Source organism: Trichinella spiralis, assembly GCF_000181795.1.
Source record: "Trichinella spiralis strain ISS 195 chromosome Unknown Scfld2, whole genome shotgun sequence".
Taxonomy (NCBI): domain Eukaryota; kingdom Metazoa; phylum Nematoda; class Enoplea; order Trichinellida; family Trichinellidae; genus Trichinella; species Trichinella spiralis.
This window is the reverse complement of record NW_003526941.1, coordinates 5,761,269-5,779,095: the sequence shown is the minus strand read 5'-3', so window position 1 is coordinate 5,779,095 and position 17,827 is coordinate 5,761,269. Positions and strand designations below refer to the sequence as shown.

The 17,827-nt window shown below is 31.3% G+C and overlaps 3 protein-coding genes across 3 annotated transcripts; 1 reads left to right on the top strand and 2 right to left on the bottom strand.

Annotated features, from left to right (window-relative positions):
• Positions 1 to 541: 541 nt before the first annotated feature.
• Tsp_05881 (conserved hypothetical protein) lies at positions 542 to 622 on the bottom strand (the record flags this gene model as incomplete). Its single annotated transcript, XM_003380123.1, has 1 exon — positions 542 to 622. A coding segment is annotated over exon 1 (81 nt), but the record flags the coding sequence as incomplete, so codon positions are not given.
• Positions 623 to 11,475: 10,853 nt separating this feature from the next.
• On the bottom strand, positions 11,476 to 14,228 carry Tsp_05882 (probable S-adenosylmethionine synthetase 1). The gene is made up of 6 exons (XM_003380122.1): positions 14,090 to 14,228; positions 13,132 to 13,254; positions 12,885 to 12,997; positions 12,360 to 12,503; positions 11,900 to 12,226; positions 11,476 to 11,685 (listed from the first exon to the last, which is right to left on the bottom strand). The coding sequence occupies exons 1-6, from the start codon at positions 14,226 to 14,228 to the stop codon at positions 11,476 to 11,478; spliced, it is 1,056 nt and encodes a 351-aa protein (XP_003380170.1).
• Positions 14,229 to 15,476: 1,248 nt separating this feature from the next.
• Tsp_05883 (conserved hypothetical protein) lies at positions 15,477 to 15,843 on the top strand. Its single transcript, XM_003380121.1, has 2 exons — positions 15,477 to 15,498; positions 15,521 to 15,843. Exons 1-2 carry the CDS (start codon positions 15,477 to 15,479, stop codon positions 15,841 to 15,843), a joined length of 345 nt encoding a protein of 114 aa, XP_003380169.1.
• Positions 15,844 to 17,827: the final 1,984 nt, after the last annotated feature.

Sequence of the window (17,827 nt, the reverse complement as noted above, 5' to 3'; positions counted from 1 at the left end):
GCACTGTTCAATTCTACCAATAAGGACTATTTGAAAATTCAAAAATGACCTTAACGTTTACAATTCAATCAAAATATAAACTATCTGGCAGAAAACACCATAATAAAAACATTGACTTAGTCAAAACACGCCTCCGCACGTTTGAATTTGAGATTTCAAATTTCAAAAATGTCCTACATAAATGGAAGTTGATTTCTGATACATAAAGACTCCCTCTATTCAATTGAATAATTTGTGACAGCTTGTTTAGTTAATGAAAAGATTATTTTCAATGGATGCTGATGTGTTTCATGGCAAGCACTAAGCGTGCAGCATTAAAAGCGGCTTTAGTGATATAGAAATTGTTGCAAAGATGAAATCTTACCTCATATTAACATAATTTGAAAAACAAAAAGTACAGTTTTACAGAAGAAAATATCTTACTTATCTATTGCTCACTACAAACTTAGGCAATTTAATTAAACTAAGGAATACCTTCACCCTATCGAAGTATCCTACGCCATGGCTCACAGAGCCAGCACATTCAAGAAATCACATTTACCTCTTGTCTTCTCTCGTTCTGCTTCTTGTCGTCCGTGGTTTGGTTTGTGTCTTCCGCATTTTCACTTTCTATTTGCTTCATTAGTTTTACCTGTAAAAATGATATATTATATCAAAACTGCTCTGATTTTATTACAAAGTAGACTTATAACGAATATGATAATTAAGTGCTTGTTAATTGAAATATAATTATTAAAAAAAATGAGCATTCAAATGTTTTTAAGAAAAGTAGCACAAGTAGAAAAAGATGTTCGCTTTCAGCAATTGAAAATAGACTTCAGCAACTGTTCAGCGTCATGTAGTCAGAGAACATTTTACAACGCTACCACTTGCCACGTAAGTCAAACGAACGAGTGCGCCCTAACTGACGATAAGGCACCTTTATGGCGATCGTTATTTGCATAGCGCAGCGCTGAAAACCGGTTTTTGTGCATTGAAGCTTCTTACTGAAGATAAATTCTAACCTATGCCGTAAATGTAATATGAACAGGAGAAATGCACTGTTCAATTCTACCAATAAGGACTATTTGAATTTTCAAAAATGACCTTAACGTTTACAATTCAGTCAAAATATAAACTATCTGGCAGAACACACCATAATAAAAACATTGATATAGTCAAAACACGCCTACGTATGTCTAAAAATTTTCTCATGTCAGAAAACCAAGTAGCTCAAATGAAGCTAATTTTAAGTGAAAAATTTGCCGGCAAAAGCCATTGAGAATTCTTCATAGAGAATAATATATTGAAAAAGTATGCTGAATATAGATTCTCGATTGCATTGTTAAATGATTAAGACTTAAAAATGATAAAACTGCCACTTACTGCTTAATTCGTCATCTTCCCATTGCTGATGTTCATTGTCTTTGGATATTGATTGCAAAATTATTTTTCAGAAATTATTCCAAAAAATAATAATTAAAATAAAAAGCATATTTAGTGTTTGGTATTTGATATTGGTCTTCAGTGAATTTTCCAATGAGAACGCACCGCTCAAATACACGGACGGCCTCAAACTAAAATTATTTCCAATATGTCAATAAAGTGGACGACCTCGTATGCAAATTTTTATTTCATTCGTTTCTGCTGATACTGATGAGAGTAGTGCATATTTTTCATTGCGCTTTATTTTCTTAACTAATGCAATCTGTTTGAGGAGAAAATGTAATTGCAGCTTTGTCAAATTTTAAATTTGCTTTAATATAAACACTTGTCATTACACAATGACCCTGTCCGTTGTTTATATTTGGTGGACGTTGCACCAAATGAATTCGTATGTATCTCCGGTGATGCAGGTATTTGAATTTAGTTTGACGTAATGAAGCCTTGCTATGGGCGCCGATGACAATGACCCTGTGAGAGATGTTCAGATGTGATTGAAACTTACTATTTACTACCGGCTAATGTTCTCTATCAAGGAGTCATCAAGTATAGCAAATTGCTGTCATCATGCAACTGTTTCATTTGTTGTTGCACCTTTCTTCAGTTTAGCAATTTTAATTAAGGAATAATAAACAATTATTTTTCAGAATTATAATAATGGCAACTAAATTTACTTCTTCAACTAATTTCATCTAACTTTCTAACCAATTCATTTTCAATTTATTCTAAATATAAATTTAGATTTTTGTATTTCATAAATAATTCCAGCCATTACTCACTGTTTTGAAATTCAAATTTAATAAGCGTAAATCCTAAAGTCTTAAAGACATAAAGTCCAGTCCAATGCCGTACAGCATACTGAACAACAAAATGTGCGCTTCCAGCATTTATAATACTGCCTTGAGCATGTAGGAAATCAATATTTTTTTACGAAAATATGTTTACGAAAATGACGAGTGAAAATATTTTAGGCAAAATGACTGAATAAAGATTGGATTGATTGGGAAAATTGCTATACAAAACAAAATGCTCAAGCCAAAAAATGATGACGTTGAATAAATTGCAATAAATGTGAATGATGATTGTGAAAATTATCCAGCTTGCATACCAAAACTGACAGCGTCACTGTCGATAAAAAGGGCAAGAATTATTTAAAAACAAACGAAGAGCATAGTTGATCAAGCAGGAAAATCAATATCGACAGACCGAAAGATGACACTTTACTACAAATGCGAGCAATTCAACAAAGACAATCTATTTATTAAAACAATTTCATTAAACAAGCACTTGATTCTATATATTCATCAAGCTCATCGTTGTTGTTGTTGTTGTCGTTGTTGCAATTACCGATACTTATTCATAGAAATTTGATCTTCTTTTTTACAGGTATGCAAAAACAATTTACTTTTACAATTTTCATATCTAAATTACAATGCAGTGGCCATTGTTGATGCTGTTTCAGAAAAATTAAATACCTTCAGTTTAAACTCGTGTTTATTAAATTGTTCATAAATAAACAATATATATACATGGATGTTAAAAAATACATCATTCTCTATCAGTTTGAAAACTCGTGGACAACAATCAACGAGGGCCGTTGCTCACCAATTAACAATGTCCATAATGTGCTTGTAAAGCATAATTGGACAACAATGAATATTTGTGTTTGTTTGTTATAAAATGCAAAATTTAGTAGAACGTCACTAGCAATAAATAAATAACAAATTATATACTAAATGAAGAATAATTATATAACTGAAAGAGGATGGCATTTTTTAAACTGAGTAAAATCAATCTGATAAAAATTCGAAACTTTCAACTTATAATAAATAGGCAAACAACCCAACAAATGCTTTGACTATAATAATTGTATAAAAATATCATTTTTATCCAAGTGTCTGCACTTTATTTTTCCAAATTTGAAACAACATTTACATCGAAAAAGATACATCAAAGAAATAAAATATATGCATATTAAATTTGTTGTCGATGAATCAGCTTATGAAAATCAATAGATATTGTTTCACATTGCAGCAAACGCATTTCACAATTTGATCAAGTTTCTGTTTTTTTTTCAGAAAAAATATATTTACTGAAAAATTATACATGTATATTTTATTTATTTATTTATTTATTACACAGTAGAATTCTACGCTTTGCAATGTTTTTTTTTCAATAATTCAGTCTGTTTATATGTACATGGTCAAAAAAGTTAAAATTGTAAAATTTGCATTTATCAGATTAATCTTCAAGCAGCAGTGGAATTATTGTAATTTACAAAAACACAGACGAACAGAAATGTTACAATGATATTAACTTTTTCAAGTCAATTATTGTTTTCAAGCTAACAAAACAAGTGTATTATTAGTACTAATAGTGTTGAACAAATTGGAGTAAATTTATTTGAAAAATTACTTATTATTTGAAACTTAAAAACCGTGAAACATGACTCTCTTCGAAGGTAAAAATTAACAGATTAACATCAGCTGCTGTGCATTGCACGACCATCTGTGTGGAAGCTGTTGAATAAAGCACAATTATTCGGCTGGCTAGGCATAAGCCGTAAGCGTAGATGTGATTTTAAATTATGCGATTTCAATAAAAAAAAGCACAAAGTGATCCCACCTGCATGACAGTGGAAAAAATCCATAAACTGCCGCCTTCCAGTAAAAGTATTTTTCAACACCGCATGAAAAAGGTGAAAAGGGGATAGTTGAATTGGAATTTTGAATCTGTCAAATTTGAAAATCCATAATCACTATAATTGTCACAGGTTCTAATAATGAAACTTTAAATTTAGTATAAACAATGTTGATCAAATAATATTTCAACTCATTTTCCATGTGAAAACCAATTGAAATAAAAATTTATAATGAATATAAGAAAAAATTGTTTAATTAAATTTTCAATTGAAGAAATAATTTTTAAGAAGGAAATGGAGTTTTCTATTATTCATTTATTAAATTTCCCTAATCAATGTTGGCATATGTTTCAGAAAATTATTAGCTAAATTTATTAATTTTTCATCATTTACTTTTTGCATTTGTCATTTTGATAAATGCAATTTTTCAAAGTTTGAAAAATAACTGAAAATATTTTATCCAAAATAAAAGAAAAAATGAATAACACTATTATGTAAATGAGCAAGAAGACAAAAGCAAAAAAAATAATTCATTTCCAATCGTGGTAGTACAAGGCAGAACTGAGCTACGAATTGTTGCTATTGGATGAGTTTTCCATTTATTATTATGTTTTTTTAATAAGATCGAATTTTTCATTTTCATTTTTGCTCTTCAAAGTTTTAGAACTTCTGTTTCAAGTAATTTATGATGACAATATTATTTATTAATCTGTCAATTTTCTCAAAAAACCTCTGAGATTGGATTTTTTCTATTCTCACAACATTTACAGAAATAATTATAAAAAACTCTACTTTATTTCAACATTTTAAATTGAACAGTTTCACTTTTCAACAAAAAATAATTCAACATCAATCAATTACAAATAATAACAATAATAACAGATTAATACATTTAAGCTTCTTCCTTATTTACCATTGAAAAATCAAACATTTCCAATAGGTGAACTTGTGTAATGGATAAAATAAAATATAATATAATATAAAATAACATGTACAAACTTAAAAGCATCAATTAAACAAACGGTAGAAGATTAAATAGAAAATTATGAAAAGTATAAATAACCAAATACAGACAACTTCGATACGAAAATTTACTTTTCCAATCAAATTCTCGTGAATAAGTGATCGCATAAAATCAATTATAAACATTGTCATTGCACTTCTGATTGCAAAAGCAAATTAAGCTTTCAATTGCATAATTAAAATTTTTAAAAATACCACGTGCTGGCTTACTGTGTTTATTCTTATTAATTACTTGAACAAACATAGGAAAAGTATCAGATCTATTCTATTCTATTCTGTTCTATTCTACCCATTGGAATAATAAACTGCCTTATTGTACTTTGGAGCAGTGAAATTATTTCATACATGCATAGAAGAATTTGAAATGAGATATACAAAAAATGGATGAAAAGAATATCACCTTCATCGATGTTAGAACAGAAAAAGAACGTCCATTTTCAAATTGTGTGTGAAAAAAATTACCTTTCACGAAAAGATATGAAAAAATTCAATTATCAGTCAACAATGATTTACCACTTGAAAAAATAATAAGGCAGAAAAAGATGAATATTCTCATCCGTAAAGAAGAAAATAAATTAGATGTGTGCGTGTGTGTCATTTCTCATTTTAAAACACTGCCAATCTTGATTAAGCGAAAAAATTTTCCGCTTTCTGCAATTTACATATTGAAAATGGCAGCTAATCAGCAGAAGAGCAAAAACAAAGTAGAATTTTTCATTTCGCTGCTTTCAAACTCACTTAATGGCATGTTTCATTTATTTTAATTTTTTTTTAAAAAAAGAATACTCTTCAAAGCATAAGAAACATTTTCCGCCATTTTCCTGCATTATTACTTTTTTAATCACATGCATCAGTTGAGAAGATCCGCGAGTGGAAAAGCAAAATTGCCGCCCCTCGTTGATTTATTGAACAACTGACAAGGATTTTTCCAACATTGTTTATGAAATTGTTCAATAAAATTTCCACATATTGCACGAGATCCTCTCACCAGTGTCAAATGCAAACCAACCGACACCAGATGCACCTCTTGCTCTGGTTTGTGTTTTGTTTCAAAAAAAAATTTTTTTTACTCCTCACCTTTGGATGTTGATATGCTTTCACCGTTTTTGTCAAAAAAGCATTCTCATATGCAATTTTGTTCTTTCAACTTCACTGAAGCATAAATCAATCACATTAAAAATGCTTCAACACGCGCTTTTCAAAGAAATTTCCATAAATAAAAAAATCAACAACAACAACAACAACAATTTACCACACATGATATCATTTGAAAAACAAGTACAACATATTCAAGAAAAACAAGGAACAAAGTTGAAATTTTTAGTAATTTATGGATTAGAATAAATTTTACATTAAATCATTCACTTTTTCCATTTCAAACATCCTTCGATAAGAAAGAGGAAAGCATTACATTCCATACATGCAAAAATATTGATGCTACTTGAGAATACTGTTGGTCTGTTTCCTGCTTTTTAAGGATTCATATTCATCGTATATTATTTGCTACACTGTGAAAAATCAACATTCATGCAACAGCATGCAAAAAAAGAAGATGAGAAAAGTAAAAATTTGCACAATCAAATTGCATAGAAATGAAAATTTATTTTTGGGAAAAACAAAAACAAATATATAGATAGCAAAAGTTCTCAAGAGATGCAAATGTGAAAGAAAAAAATAATAATAAATTCTCCATGAATAATAAATTTAACATTATTTTCGATTAATTGAAACTGTCAAATGATGGGGGAAATTTTCATCATATTTTTGCTGCTTACATTATCAATTCTATTGAGCTTTTAACTTTCTGTTCTACCTTTCAACTATGCCGATTACTTTAAATTTAAATTTGTTTCGGTGGAAATTTATTGATTTATTTCCAATAGACATACAAATTTCAAAGAAAAACGATTTTTGAAAATGATTCATGATTATTAATTCGTCAACATCTTCATTGCCATTTTCTCAAAAGGAAATTTATCACGCATTCATTAATCAAAACTTTTTCCATCAAAAAGGTATATTTACATCACTTCTTCATCAATAATAATAACAATAATCTATTAAATGATGAAGTAACAAATAATTACAGTTTTACAATATATTTAGCTGAATAAAGAAAACATCACATTACATGTTATCAGTTGGGAAAAGATTTTTGCAATTATATTTGTGGTACGAATGGTAAAAAAAGTAAAATAAAGAAATAATGAACAAAAGTATACAATTTTCAATAATGAATATAAACAAATATGCAAAAATGAATGATTTCACATCCTCATTCAAAAATATACAATTGCAGTGAAGAAAGTAGGAGCTTTGTCATATAGCTCGTATGAGATGGATTGAATGATCATGCGTACCAATTTGTTAATTGTTCTTTTTCACCCAATTTAAATTTGTATATGAATTACTAGTGTCATCATAGTGAATATTTGAAATTGATTCACAACAGCTGAATTGGAAAAAAATTAGTTAATTCAATAATACTTGCATAAACGTTACTTCACTAGTAATGAAATATTAAAACAAAAATAGCCTTTTCTCATAGCTTAACAAATGTTAATATGAAATGAAAATTTTTCATATATCTAAGTGTGTATTCCAGTAAAATCTGCAATGACGAGGAAATTTTTCATTTTGAAAATGCTCGTCATGAGCAGCCAACCTTCGGGATGTTGATAACAATTAGTTAGTTTGTAAATACGTTTGGATGGTTCTTCAAATTGCTTTTACTGAGCAAAGCACTCTGATCACCACACTTTATCAATTTATCCTTATCAAAATAATTATTTAAAAATGATACAAAAAATATTACAAAAAAAACATCGCGATGATGGTGTAATTTCTGTAGATTTGATTGTTATATATATATATATATATATTATGTGGAAGAAAAAATTTTTCCCACAGCGCTCCTGTTCGTTATTATTCGGATTATTCAATATTTGTTTAACCATGTTTCCTATGTTTAATATTAAATCGATGATAGAAGTAAGTAAACAATAGCAACAACAACAACAAAAAAAATACATTCCAAAAGAGAAAAAAACATAAAAGAAGAACACTCCTGCGCCATCTGTAAAAACTTGACATTTGAAAAATCAAGACAGAAAAAAAAGCCCAACGTTCAACGCAGAACAATTGACCAATAGAATTGAATTGGAGAAGAAGCAAATCAGAGAGAGCTTAATATCGCCAAGGAGCAGAAAGATCGCGTCGAAATATTTTTGCATGAAAGTAAACAGAAAGCTTCCACAACTGCTTAACTACATTTGCACACTCATCTGCTTTGTCCATTGTTGTCGACCACCTTTGTAGAACTGATATCTGTTTTCTTGATTCTTATTACTACGATCATCACATATATATATATTAGATATTCGCTTATTCTGCTTATCAGTAGACTTTATCATTCACGTGTTTATTATTCTTGGACAACTTGTTTAAAAAAAGGAAGCTTTTCCACCCCTGCACTAATCTATAACGCCTAATAACAATAAGAATAATATTTCATTCAATTTTACAATCTCAACGGCGAAAAGAAAACTTCATTCCACCAACATTCATCATTTTGTGTATGTATCTTTTTTTTCTACTTATCATAACTGCACTTGTGATCTATTTATTTCAAAAAGAAATCTTTATTCAACCTTATCGTAATATTGTTATTTATTTATTTTCAATATTCATTTTAAATAATCTTTTTCTGTTCTATTTTCAATGAACTTCAAATTAAGTTAAATTATTAAATAAATAATTCATTCGAAAAATAACAACAACAAAAATATAAGTTGCTTTTCAAAAGTGATTTTCCACTTGGAAATTAATTTATTCTTATAGGAAAGAATTAAATTCATTCCAAACTAATCATTCGAAACAGAAAGTTAATCACAATGACAAACAACAGCTATGCAGTTCAGCGAATCACATGTATGAAAACATTTTCTCCTCAAAGAATAGATAACAATCGCCAATTCAAAATTCATTTAAATAAATAATCTAAAAATGTTCACAATTACTCTATTTAAAGTGTGTGAATGACGTGATTTAAATATTCAGCTACAACGTATAAAACGTGTTCATTTAGCGTTCATTCAGAAAAATTATGAACTGAACATTAAATAGTTCTACTGATCAAGATGGCTATGAATATTTTATACATCTTTTCATGGTAAGAAAAAAAAACAAATACTATATTCAACTGATGATTGCATTTTAAAAAAATAACAAAACAAAAATTACAAAAAATGAACTTTGATTGCCAAATTGCAATTAAATATAACTTGATCATCAATAATCAATGACAGAGATTATTCAAACGCATAATACTATCACTGTTATTAAAATCAACATCATTATCAAAAATGTTTCAACTATTGTAACTAGAATAATCTAGAATTTTGTATTCGAACAATGTTTCTTCTTTTCTATCTACACACCTAACAACAACGAATTCATGCATTGCATGAAAAATAATTACTGCTGATAGATGAACAAATTTTAAAGTGACTGTGGCATGTCATTTAAAAGTTGATCCTATTTTTCTTGACCACCGATTGATTACAATTTCAAATACACTGCACGCGTCAAAATCTATAACTCAACTTCCATTTGAATAATTCGGTCGAACGTCAGTGTTCTTTTCAATCATGCAATTAATAGTAGAAATATTTCAAATAACTTCAAACATGTGTTCATGTTGAAAAAGAATCTTGCCGACAGCTGCGGTTCCATTAAAATGTTAAATATTCAAAGAATAAACAATTTTTTATTTATTACATAATTAAATTAGTATTTTAAAAAAATCCAATTCCGAGCACAGTCTCAATTTTCAAAAGTTCCATCCACTGTGGATGGTATTTAATTGCAACCAACAACAAACACATACATCTAAATACGGATTCCAAAAATTGCAATTCGAATTTCTTGTCAATGCATCACTTGTTCTCTTCTATCGCAAAACGAAAATAATCATCTAATCAACCTTTCTGCTTCCTGCGCCGAACAGAAATTGATTTCGACATTACAATTTAACATGATAAATTCATTTCTTCAAAAAGCTCACAAACGTGAATGCCCAAAAAAGAGTAGAAAAACAGACATTCCTCCAGTTATATATAGAAATTGTACATTGAAAAATGTTTAAATTAACCACATCTCTCTATCAAACATTTACTCGATTATTTTATCTCTATTAACTATTTTCTAGGTGATAAATTCTATATGCATCAAGATCACTTGTATACGGGTAAAGTTGTCAGTTAATAATACCATTTACCATAATGATTGAAATTAAGAAAGATAACAATTCACAAATAATATGTGGAGATTTCGCTGAAGCAACATCAATGCGCAGATACGATTGACATTTTCAACCATAAATAACAATACTAAATAAAATGTACTTACATTTGTCCGTTGAATCATTCTTGTGCAGGTTCAAAAATGAAATCACCGCTTCCGCCTTTAGTCTTTACCGACGCATGCAGCTGAAATAAAAACTACTGCCGCAATAATTTAATCGTACTACCTGTACTACAGTAACCTACACGTTTCCAATTTTACAGTACAGTTCAAATTGCACATGATCACCATTTCGTCTATCCTGTAAAAAGACTCTTGTTTTTTTTTGGAAAGTAGTTTCAAAATTCGACACTTTTATTTATTCAAATTATAATACTTACGCTAAGAAAGATTGTTCAGCAATTTTAAAGCTTATCTTAAAATGCATTTTATTTTTATTTTCAGATATCAATTATTTTTATTAAAAATGGGATGCAGTTTTTCAAATCCTCGCGACAAATACTGTAGATCTACTTCGCTGAGCAGCAACAGCAGTCGACGACGAATCAGTTCTGTTAATATCAGTCGAAATGCGCGCGAATTTTCAAACTTCTGGCGCAGTGGCGGTTCTTTCAAAGTACAAAGCCGTAGAAAGCAGACCACCAGACGACATCCAAGACGGTGATTCACCGCATGCAGCTAGCCATTCACGTTGTTGCTTCCTGGTTCTTTTGTCCTTCTCAAACTTATTTTTTTGTTCTCACATTTTCATGTTTTCCTTACAGCAAAGAGAAAGAAGATGAAAAGCAATTCACCTTATCCAATACCACCCAACGACGGGTCTACCGCTTTATTTAAATATATTTGTCATTTGCAAAGTGAATACTTCGAGTTACGCATGCTTGCACGTCACTGTCTGAACAGTGACTAGAACGAACACAGTGGCGTGGAAATTTCCTAGTTTTTTATTCATTTTAATCACTTAACAATAAATACATCATCCACCTTTACCAATCACACTGTCACCAATAATCACTTCAAACAACAATATAAATTACTCTTGCTAATCTTATTATGCGAAGATTATAATATTAAGCTTCTTCAAGCTAAGCGTTCATACCATTCAGGCATTCCTCATTAACTGTAATAATGTTCTCCGAGTGTTGGACCTTTTCTACAAGATGTGGTGGTAAAATCAACTTTTTCGGCTTTTCCCATGGAAATTCATCATGTCCGAAATGCCCATTTTCAGCTGTTTTCTCATATATAGGACGTCGCAAATTCAATTCCCTAAATTTCATCATTTTCAACACTTTCTAAAATTACTTTCGTCATACTTGATTATTTTGCCAGGTCTCAAATCGAAATTTTTGTCAACAACTTCAAGCAGATCTCGTTCAGATAAAGATGATGTACCGTAAGAAAAAATCGTCACACTGACAGGTTCAGCGATTCCAATAGCGTATGAAATCTGTTTTTAAAAGTTTGTTTTAAAAAATCATACACAATACATGCTCTGCAAATTCTTACCTGTACCAAACATCGTTTACACAAACCAGCTTTAACGAGCGACTTTGCGATCCATCGAGCAGCATATGCGGCCGATCGATCCACTTTGCTTGCATCTTTGCCGGAAAATGCACCTCCACCATGAGCACCCCAACCACCATACGTGTCTACAATAATTTTTCGCCCGGTCAACCCAGCATCACCAAGTGGACCGCCCAAAACAAAGCTTCCGCAAGGATTCAAGTGATAAATCGTTCTGTCATCCAAATACTTCTGCGGAATTACAGGCCTTATAATAAACTCCATGACTTGACTACGAAGCTCTTCGATCGAGATATCCTGATGATGCTGACATGACATGATGACAGAATGTATGCGCTGTGGAATGCAAGCACCTCGATCAAATTTATACTCCACAGTAACCTAATTCAATTGTAAATATAAATAAATTTAAAATGCAATAATTAATATCTCTACAAACTTGGCTTTTAGAGTCGGGACGTGCCCACCAGAGAATTTTTCGTTCGCGTAAAGTTCGGTAAAGATTATTCATCTTATGAGCCAAAGCCAGCGAGAGAGGCATGCACTCTTCTGTTTCATCAGTTGCGTAGCCAAACATTAACCCCTAAATATAAAACTAGAATTTGAAACCACAAATTCCCCCTAAGAATGTATTAATGAACATATTCATCACAATGGCATACCAGATAAGTGGTAAAATTGCTAAAGCCAATTACCAATATCCAAACTATAGAATACGATATTTTCTAATATCGGAATTCGTACCTGCATGTATAATCTACAGTATACCAGATTTCGTGGTCAAAGAATGCATTTGTTTAAATATTCTATTCATTTCAAAGAGAGATAAATTACAAAACTAATTTCCCTAAACACTAAAAGGCTCAATCTCATAAAAATCTGCAATTAAATAATAAATGTTCCCATTTTATTTTCAAAACAAATGCCGAATAAAAAAAGTTGACCACTATTCTGCTTAACATACCTGATCTCCTGCACCAAGATGTTCATCATCGCGATTCAAATGCACACCTGCCGAAATTTCTGGAGATTGCTGTTCGAGTGCAACCAAAACATTGCATGTTTTATAATCAAATCCTACACAAATATTTCGAAGTCCCTTTCACATGTTGATAATAGAATAAAAAACTGAAATCAAACAGACAAGGCCCAAAGGCATATCGGCGCGAAAACCTGCCGCACTGCCTACAGCCAAAAATAATTTAACACACCTTTCGAACTATCGTCAAAGCCAATTTTCTTAACCACACGCCTAACAATCTTATGGTAATCTACAGTCGCAGTGCTTGAAATTTCTCCAAGCAACATGATCATGCCCGTTTTTGTTACCGTTTCTGTAATAAAGTAACATTAACGGGTATGTCTGTTGTCATAGTCACGCTGATCGGCGTGCCTATAACAAAGTGAAAGCAACGATGTTAAGGTTAATGCGCGTGCAAGCACGCGTAGAAAGCTGAAATAATATTTAAAATTCTTTTAAAAGATACGATACCGCATGCTACTTTAGCGTTCGGATCAACGGTCAAATGGGCATCGAGAACAGCATCGCTTACTTGGTCACACAGTTTATCTATAATGAAATGCTTTGACTTCAACTCTAAATTTCTCTTTATATACAATTATTAAATTAAGGAACTAAAGAAATTATTAATTACATTACAATTATACAAGCATATGTACAAAATAAAAGATGTCACAGAAGGCAGAGAATTAGTAACTTCCGCTAAGTTCAGTGAACTTTACGAACAGTAACTACTAGCTAAAATGCGGAAGTAAAATAAGTAATTACAATGATAAAAACAGACTAAGTATTCACATGAAGAATCAACCGTTGTTTTCACTAGATATGTGAAAGCTTAATAAGAAGACAAAATATTAACTTCATACTTTGAACTTAAAATATCCGTTAATTAAGCAACATTACTGAACTAAACAAAATCAACTTATCAAATTAAAAAACATCAAAAAGGGACTACTGAGAAAACAAAATCTAAACATTTAAAATTACTGAAAAGTAACATTAATTTACACTACAAACATAAAGAAAACTAAGCTCATCACTAACAAAATATAATTCATCATCAGTGAATCTTAATAAAAGAAAGTAATTTTCAGATTCAAATTCAGATACTATTGAAACTGATTCGATAAAATTCAAAAATTATTTACCTGGATGACCAATTCCAACGCTTTCAGATGTAAACAAAAAAGTATCAACATCATCTTGTCCACATTCTAATGAGTACCTAGAATTGTATGCGACATAATGGTCTTCAGCGTTAATTTCAGCTTCAACGGGGTGTTCCATTTGTAATAAGAAAATTGACAGTGATAATTTGATCACACCTAAAAGTGATAGTGCTCAATTGAACAGCCACAACCGTCAACACCGACAAAATATACAAAGTATGTCATTGCGTCAGAAGGTTTATTGCCCAGGGTATTCAACTTGATCATAACTTTACATTTACTGTAGATTTTTGAGATGTGGCCAAACAATAAAAATTTCTAAATAAGTATAAATATAGGATTTATCAAGAATAAAATTTATTTTTAATATAAATTGCAATTATTTATAATTATATTTTAGCTACATGCTATCGTAAGCAGATATAATCTGTTGTATATGCAGTATAATAAAATACTAATCTTTAATTCAAATAAAATTATTATTATCATGATATTTCATACATAATATAACTTTATATTGTATTGTATTGAATTGTATTACATTATTGCATAAAAATAAATAGTAAACCATCATAATAAGAAGAACAAGTAGCATTCTTTTAAAGTACTGTACTTTTATTGGTAAGCAGGTAAAAATTAGCACTGTAGTAAGCATATTTTAAAATGAATCAGTGTGATTTCAAACAGAATTATTGATTTAAATAAAACAATAAATGAAAATTCAAATATTAATTTATTGATAGAGATTTTCTTTGTAACAGAATGAATTTCTGTCAAAAAATTATGGCATCAAAGTATATCAAAACAATACAATAAAATGATTCAACCAAAAGCTTTTTGCAAACAAGCAGAATTTTCATTTCTTATAACAAAAAGACTTTTTACTGTACTGTCAGAATAAGCATATCGAGATGTTCATTTGCAATAAATTAGCACGTGTCCATTGAATGCACTGCCACATTTATGCAGATTGGAAGAGATTATTTTCAGAACTGCTTTTGCAATGATCATTAACCAATGGAAGTTTTTCCACCGTTACATTTGCTTCCAAAGATCGACACCTAGTTTCAGGCATGTACCTGTACAGTAAAAAGGCATCAAACAATAAAGAACAAATATATGGTAGAAAGCTTTTTGCAACACCGAATCGTTCTTTCACTGGAAGATACGTATAAACAGCGATAGCTTGAAATGTCCACAGAAAAAAACAGACAACTGTCAACGCTGCTGATCGATGACGCTGAGAGAACAATTCAGCGGGAAAAGTCCAACCAACACTAGCTGCCAAAGAAAAACCAATTTGATACACATACAGGCAAGGGACGGCAGCCAGAAGCACAGTTTTGCTTGCATAGTGATTAGCAAAATGGACAAGCACGGAAATAGTGGTCAAACAAAACGCACATACAGTGAAGCCGGACAACAGCATTGGTCGACGTCCAACGCGCTGCATCATCGCCATTGCCGGTAGCGGAGCCAAGAAATTGCAAAACCCCAAACCGACAGTGGCCCACCTAGACGTAAAATCGTCCACTCCAGCGTCGGTTAACATTGTTTTCGAGAAAACCATTATGGGACCAATACCACTGAACTGTATACCAAATGTAACCGCTAACGCGATCAACAGCATCCGTCTGCATTGGATGTTTCGAAACAGCTCGCCCATGCTCACCCGTTGGATTACTTCCAATTGGATCAGTTCAGAACCACATGCTGCTGACGAGCCTAGATAAAAACGGGCAGCTCGACTGGCAGCTGGCTCATCTCCACGACTGAGCAATAAATGCCGTGGTGAATCATGGCTCAAGCTCAAAACTAGCAGTTGAATCAAGCTCGGAAATAGTGGCAAGCCGAATGCAAGCCACAATAAACGCTCGTTACCCAACAGTTGAGGAACGGTAACAAGCAGAGCGGTCAAATTACCTAAGCCAACGAACAACTGCTGTACGGCACAACATGTACCACGTAAAGACGAGGGTGCGATTTCACATAGAAATAACGACGCCAAGCCCACTCCACAACCCAAACCCAAGCCGTAAACAAAACGACCAATTAGAAAAGCTTCATAATTACTCCACAGAATCGACCAAACAGTTAACAGAGCGGCCAAGGCGGATATGCAGCTTGTTACCATTAAACTTTTTCTACGGCCAAGACATTCAGCCGCTGCTTGAGTGACAAATGAACTCATCACAGCACCCAATTGAAGTAACGTCGTCGCCAATGACCACGCTCTGACAAAACTGCTTTCATCCAAAGCCGACTGACCATCATTGATTCTCGTGGTATTAATCCACCGTTTTGAAACGTCCACTGCATTGTTCACTACCGCATTGGAATAATATTGGAAACTTGTACCAAAACCGACCGCAAGAACAGTCAACGCCAGTCGTACTGTAGGCATTTGCATTTTTCCATCAGTTTGAGAAGAAGATCCAATTTCACAAGAATATGCCTTTACAATTTCATTTTCACTTTTCGACGATATCATTTTCAACAAATTAACATAATCTATTTTGATTCGGTCTTTTCTATATCACTCAAAGTTGTCGAAAATAAGTTCTATCAACTCGACTGAACAACTAGTTGACTAACTGTTCATGACCATCCATTTATTTATTCATTTTATTCATTTAAATTTTAAATTTAACAAACAAATTTTCTTCGTTTCACTTGTCGAATTCAATACAATTCAGTATTTTAAAGTATGGTCGTTGTTGGTGAATTTTACAATTTTACTTCACTTCACGTTCACCAATAGCATGCATTTGTTCAAATGTTACACTCAATCAATCTATCTTTACAGTCTAAATCTTGAAAGTGAACACCTATTAGGTTTGTTTTCGCTTTTGGCAATTTAATAAAACGTCTGCATCCAGTTATTGTGAAATGGCCCGCCTTAAACCTTGACAGATCAGGCCACGCCCAAGCAAGCGCGAACAAATCACTGAAGATGAATAAAATACGCTATTAGGACGGTAATGTTTACAATAAGAAACTTCAAAAAAAATATTGGGCACGTTTAGAAAACAACAAAAAAATTAACTGACTGATACTGTACACCGACAACTGCAGTCAGTGATTATCCCTGACCTAAAACAAACGCTAGTTTTCATTTTCATTTCAAATTTCTGACAATTGATCACTTACATGGTAAATGATGTGTTTACAACAGTTCTTCAAAACTGAAAGCAGCAACAATTATAAAAATTATTGTCCACCAAATAATATTTATACATTAGCACTGAGGAACAAGTTTCAAAATGAATCACATCTTACCTATTCGCAGTTTAAGTAGCAATTGCGCATACACAATTTGCTACCAAGCGGCTAGCGTTAGTTTTTCTCTATCGTGATCGCTTGTCAAATATTTGCTTTTACTAAAAATGTAGTTGCAAACCACATTTTCGACGTTCTCTCAAAATAGCACATAATTTTTAAAAAAATAAAATTTTTTAAACAAAATACATATTTACTCTTAAAAAGACAAAACTATCACTATATTTTTCAAGAAAGATGACAAGAAACCCATTGCACCAAATATCGTGCATTTAAATTATTTTATTTTTAAGGCTGACTTATCAAAAATAATAATTTGCTTAAAAAAGACTGTTTATGCATAATAATCAAAAAATATTTTTTTTAATGTTTTAAAAAATACAGTTAAAAATTCGTTTATTTGTACCTTATTTTCATAATTACGATATACATTGCATC

Excerpts from the sequence above, each read along its gene's own strand:
- Tsp_05882 (XM_003380122.1), bottom strand. The coding sequence starts at position 14,228 with ATGGAACACCCCGTTGAAGCTGAAATTAACGCTGAAGACCATTATGTC. Across the intron at positions 12,227-12,359 it reads GTCCCGACTCTAAAAGCCAA|CATCATCAGGATATCTCGAT; the intron begins GTTTGTAGAGAT and ends ATGTCATGTCAG. Across the intron at positions 11,686-11,899 it reads GTAAACGATGTTTGGTACAG|AAAGTGTTGAAAATGATGAA; the intron begins GTAAGAATTTGC and ends AAGTAATTTTAG.
- Tsp_05883 (XM_003380121.1), top strand. The coding sequence starts at position 15,477 with ATGGACAAGCACGGAAATAGTG.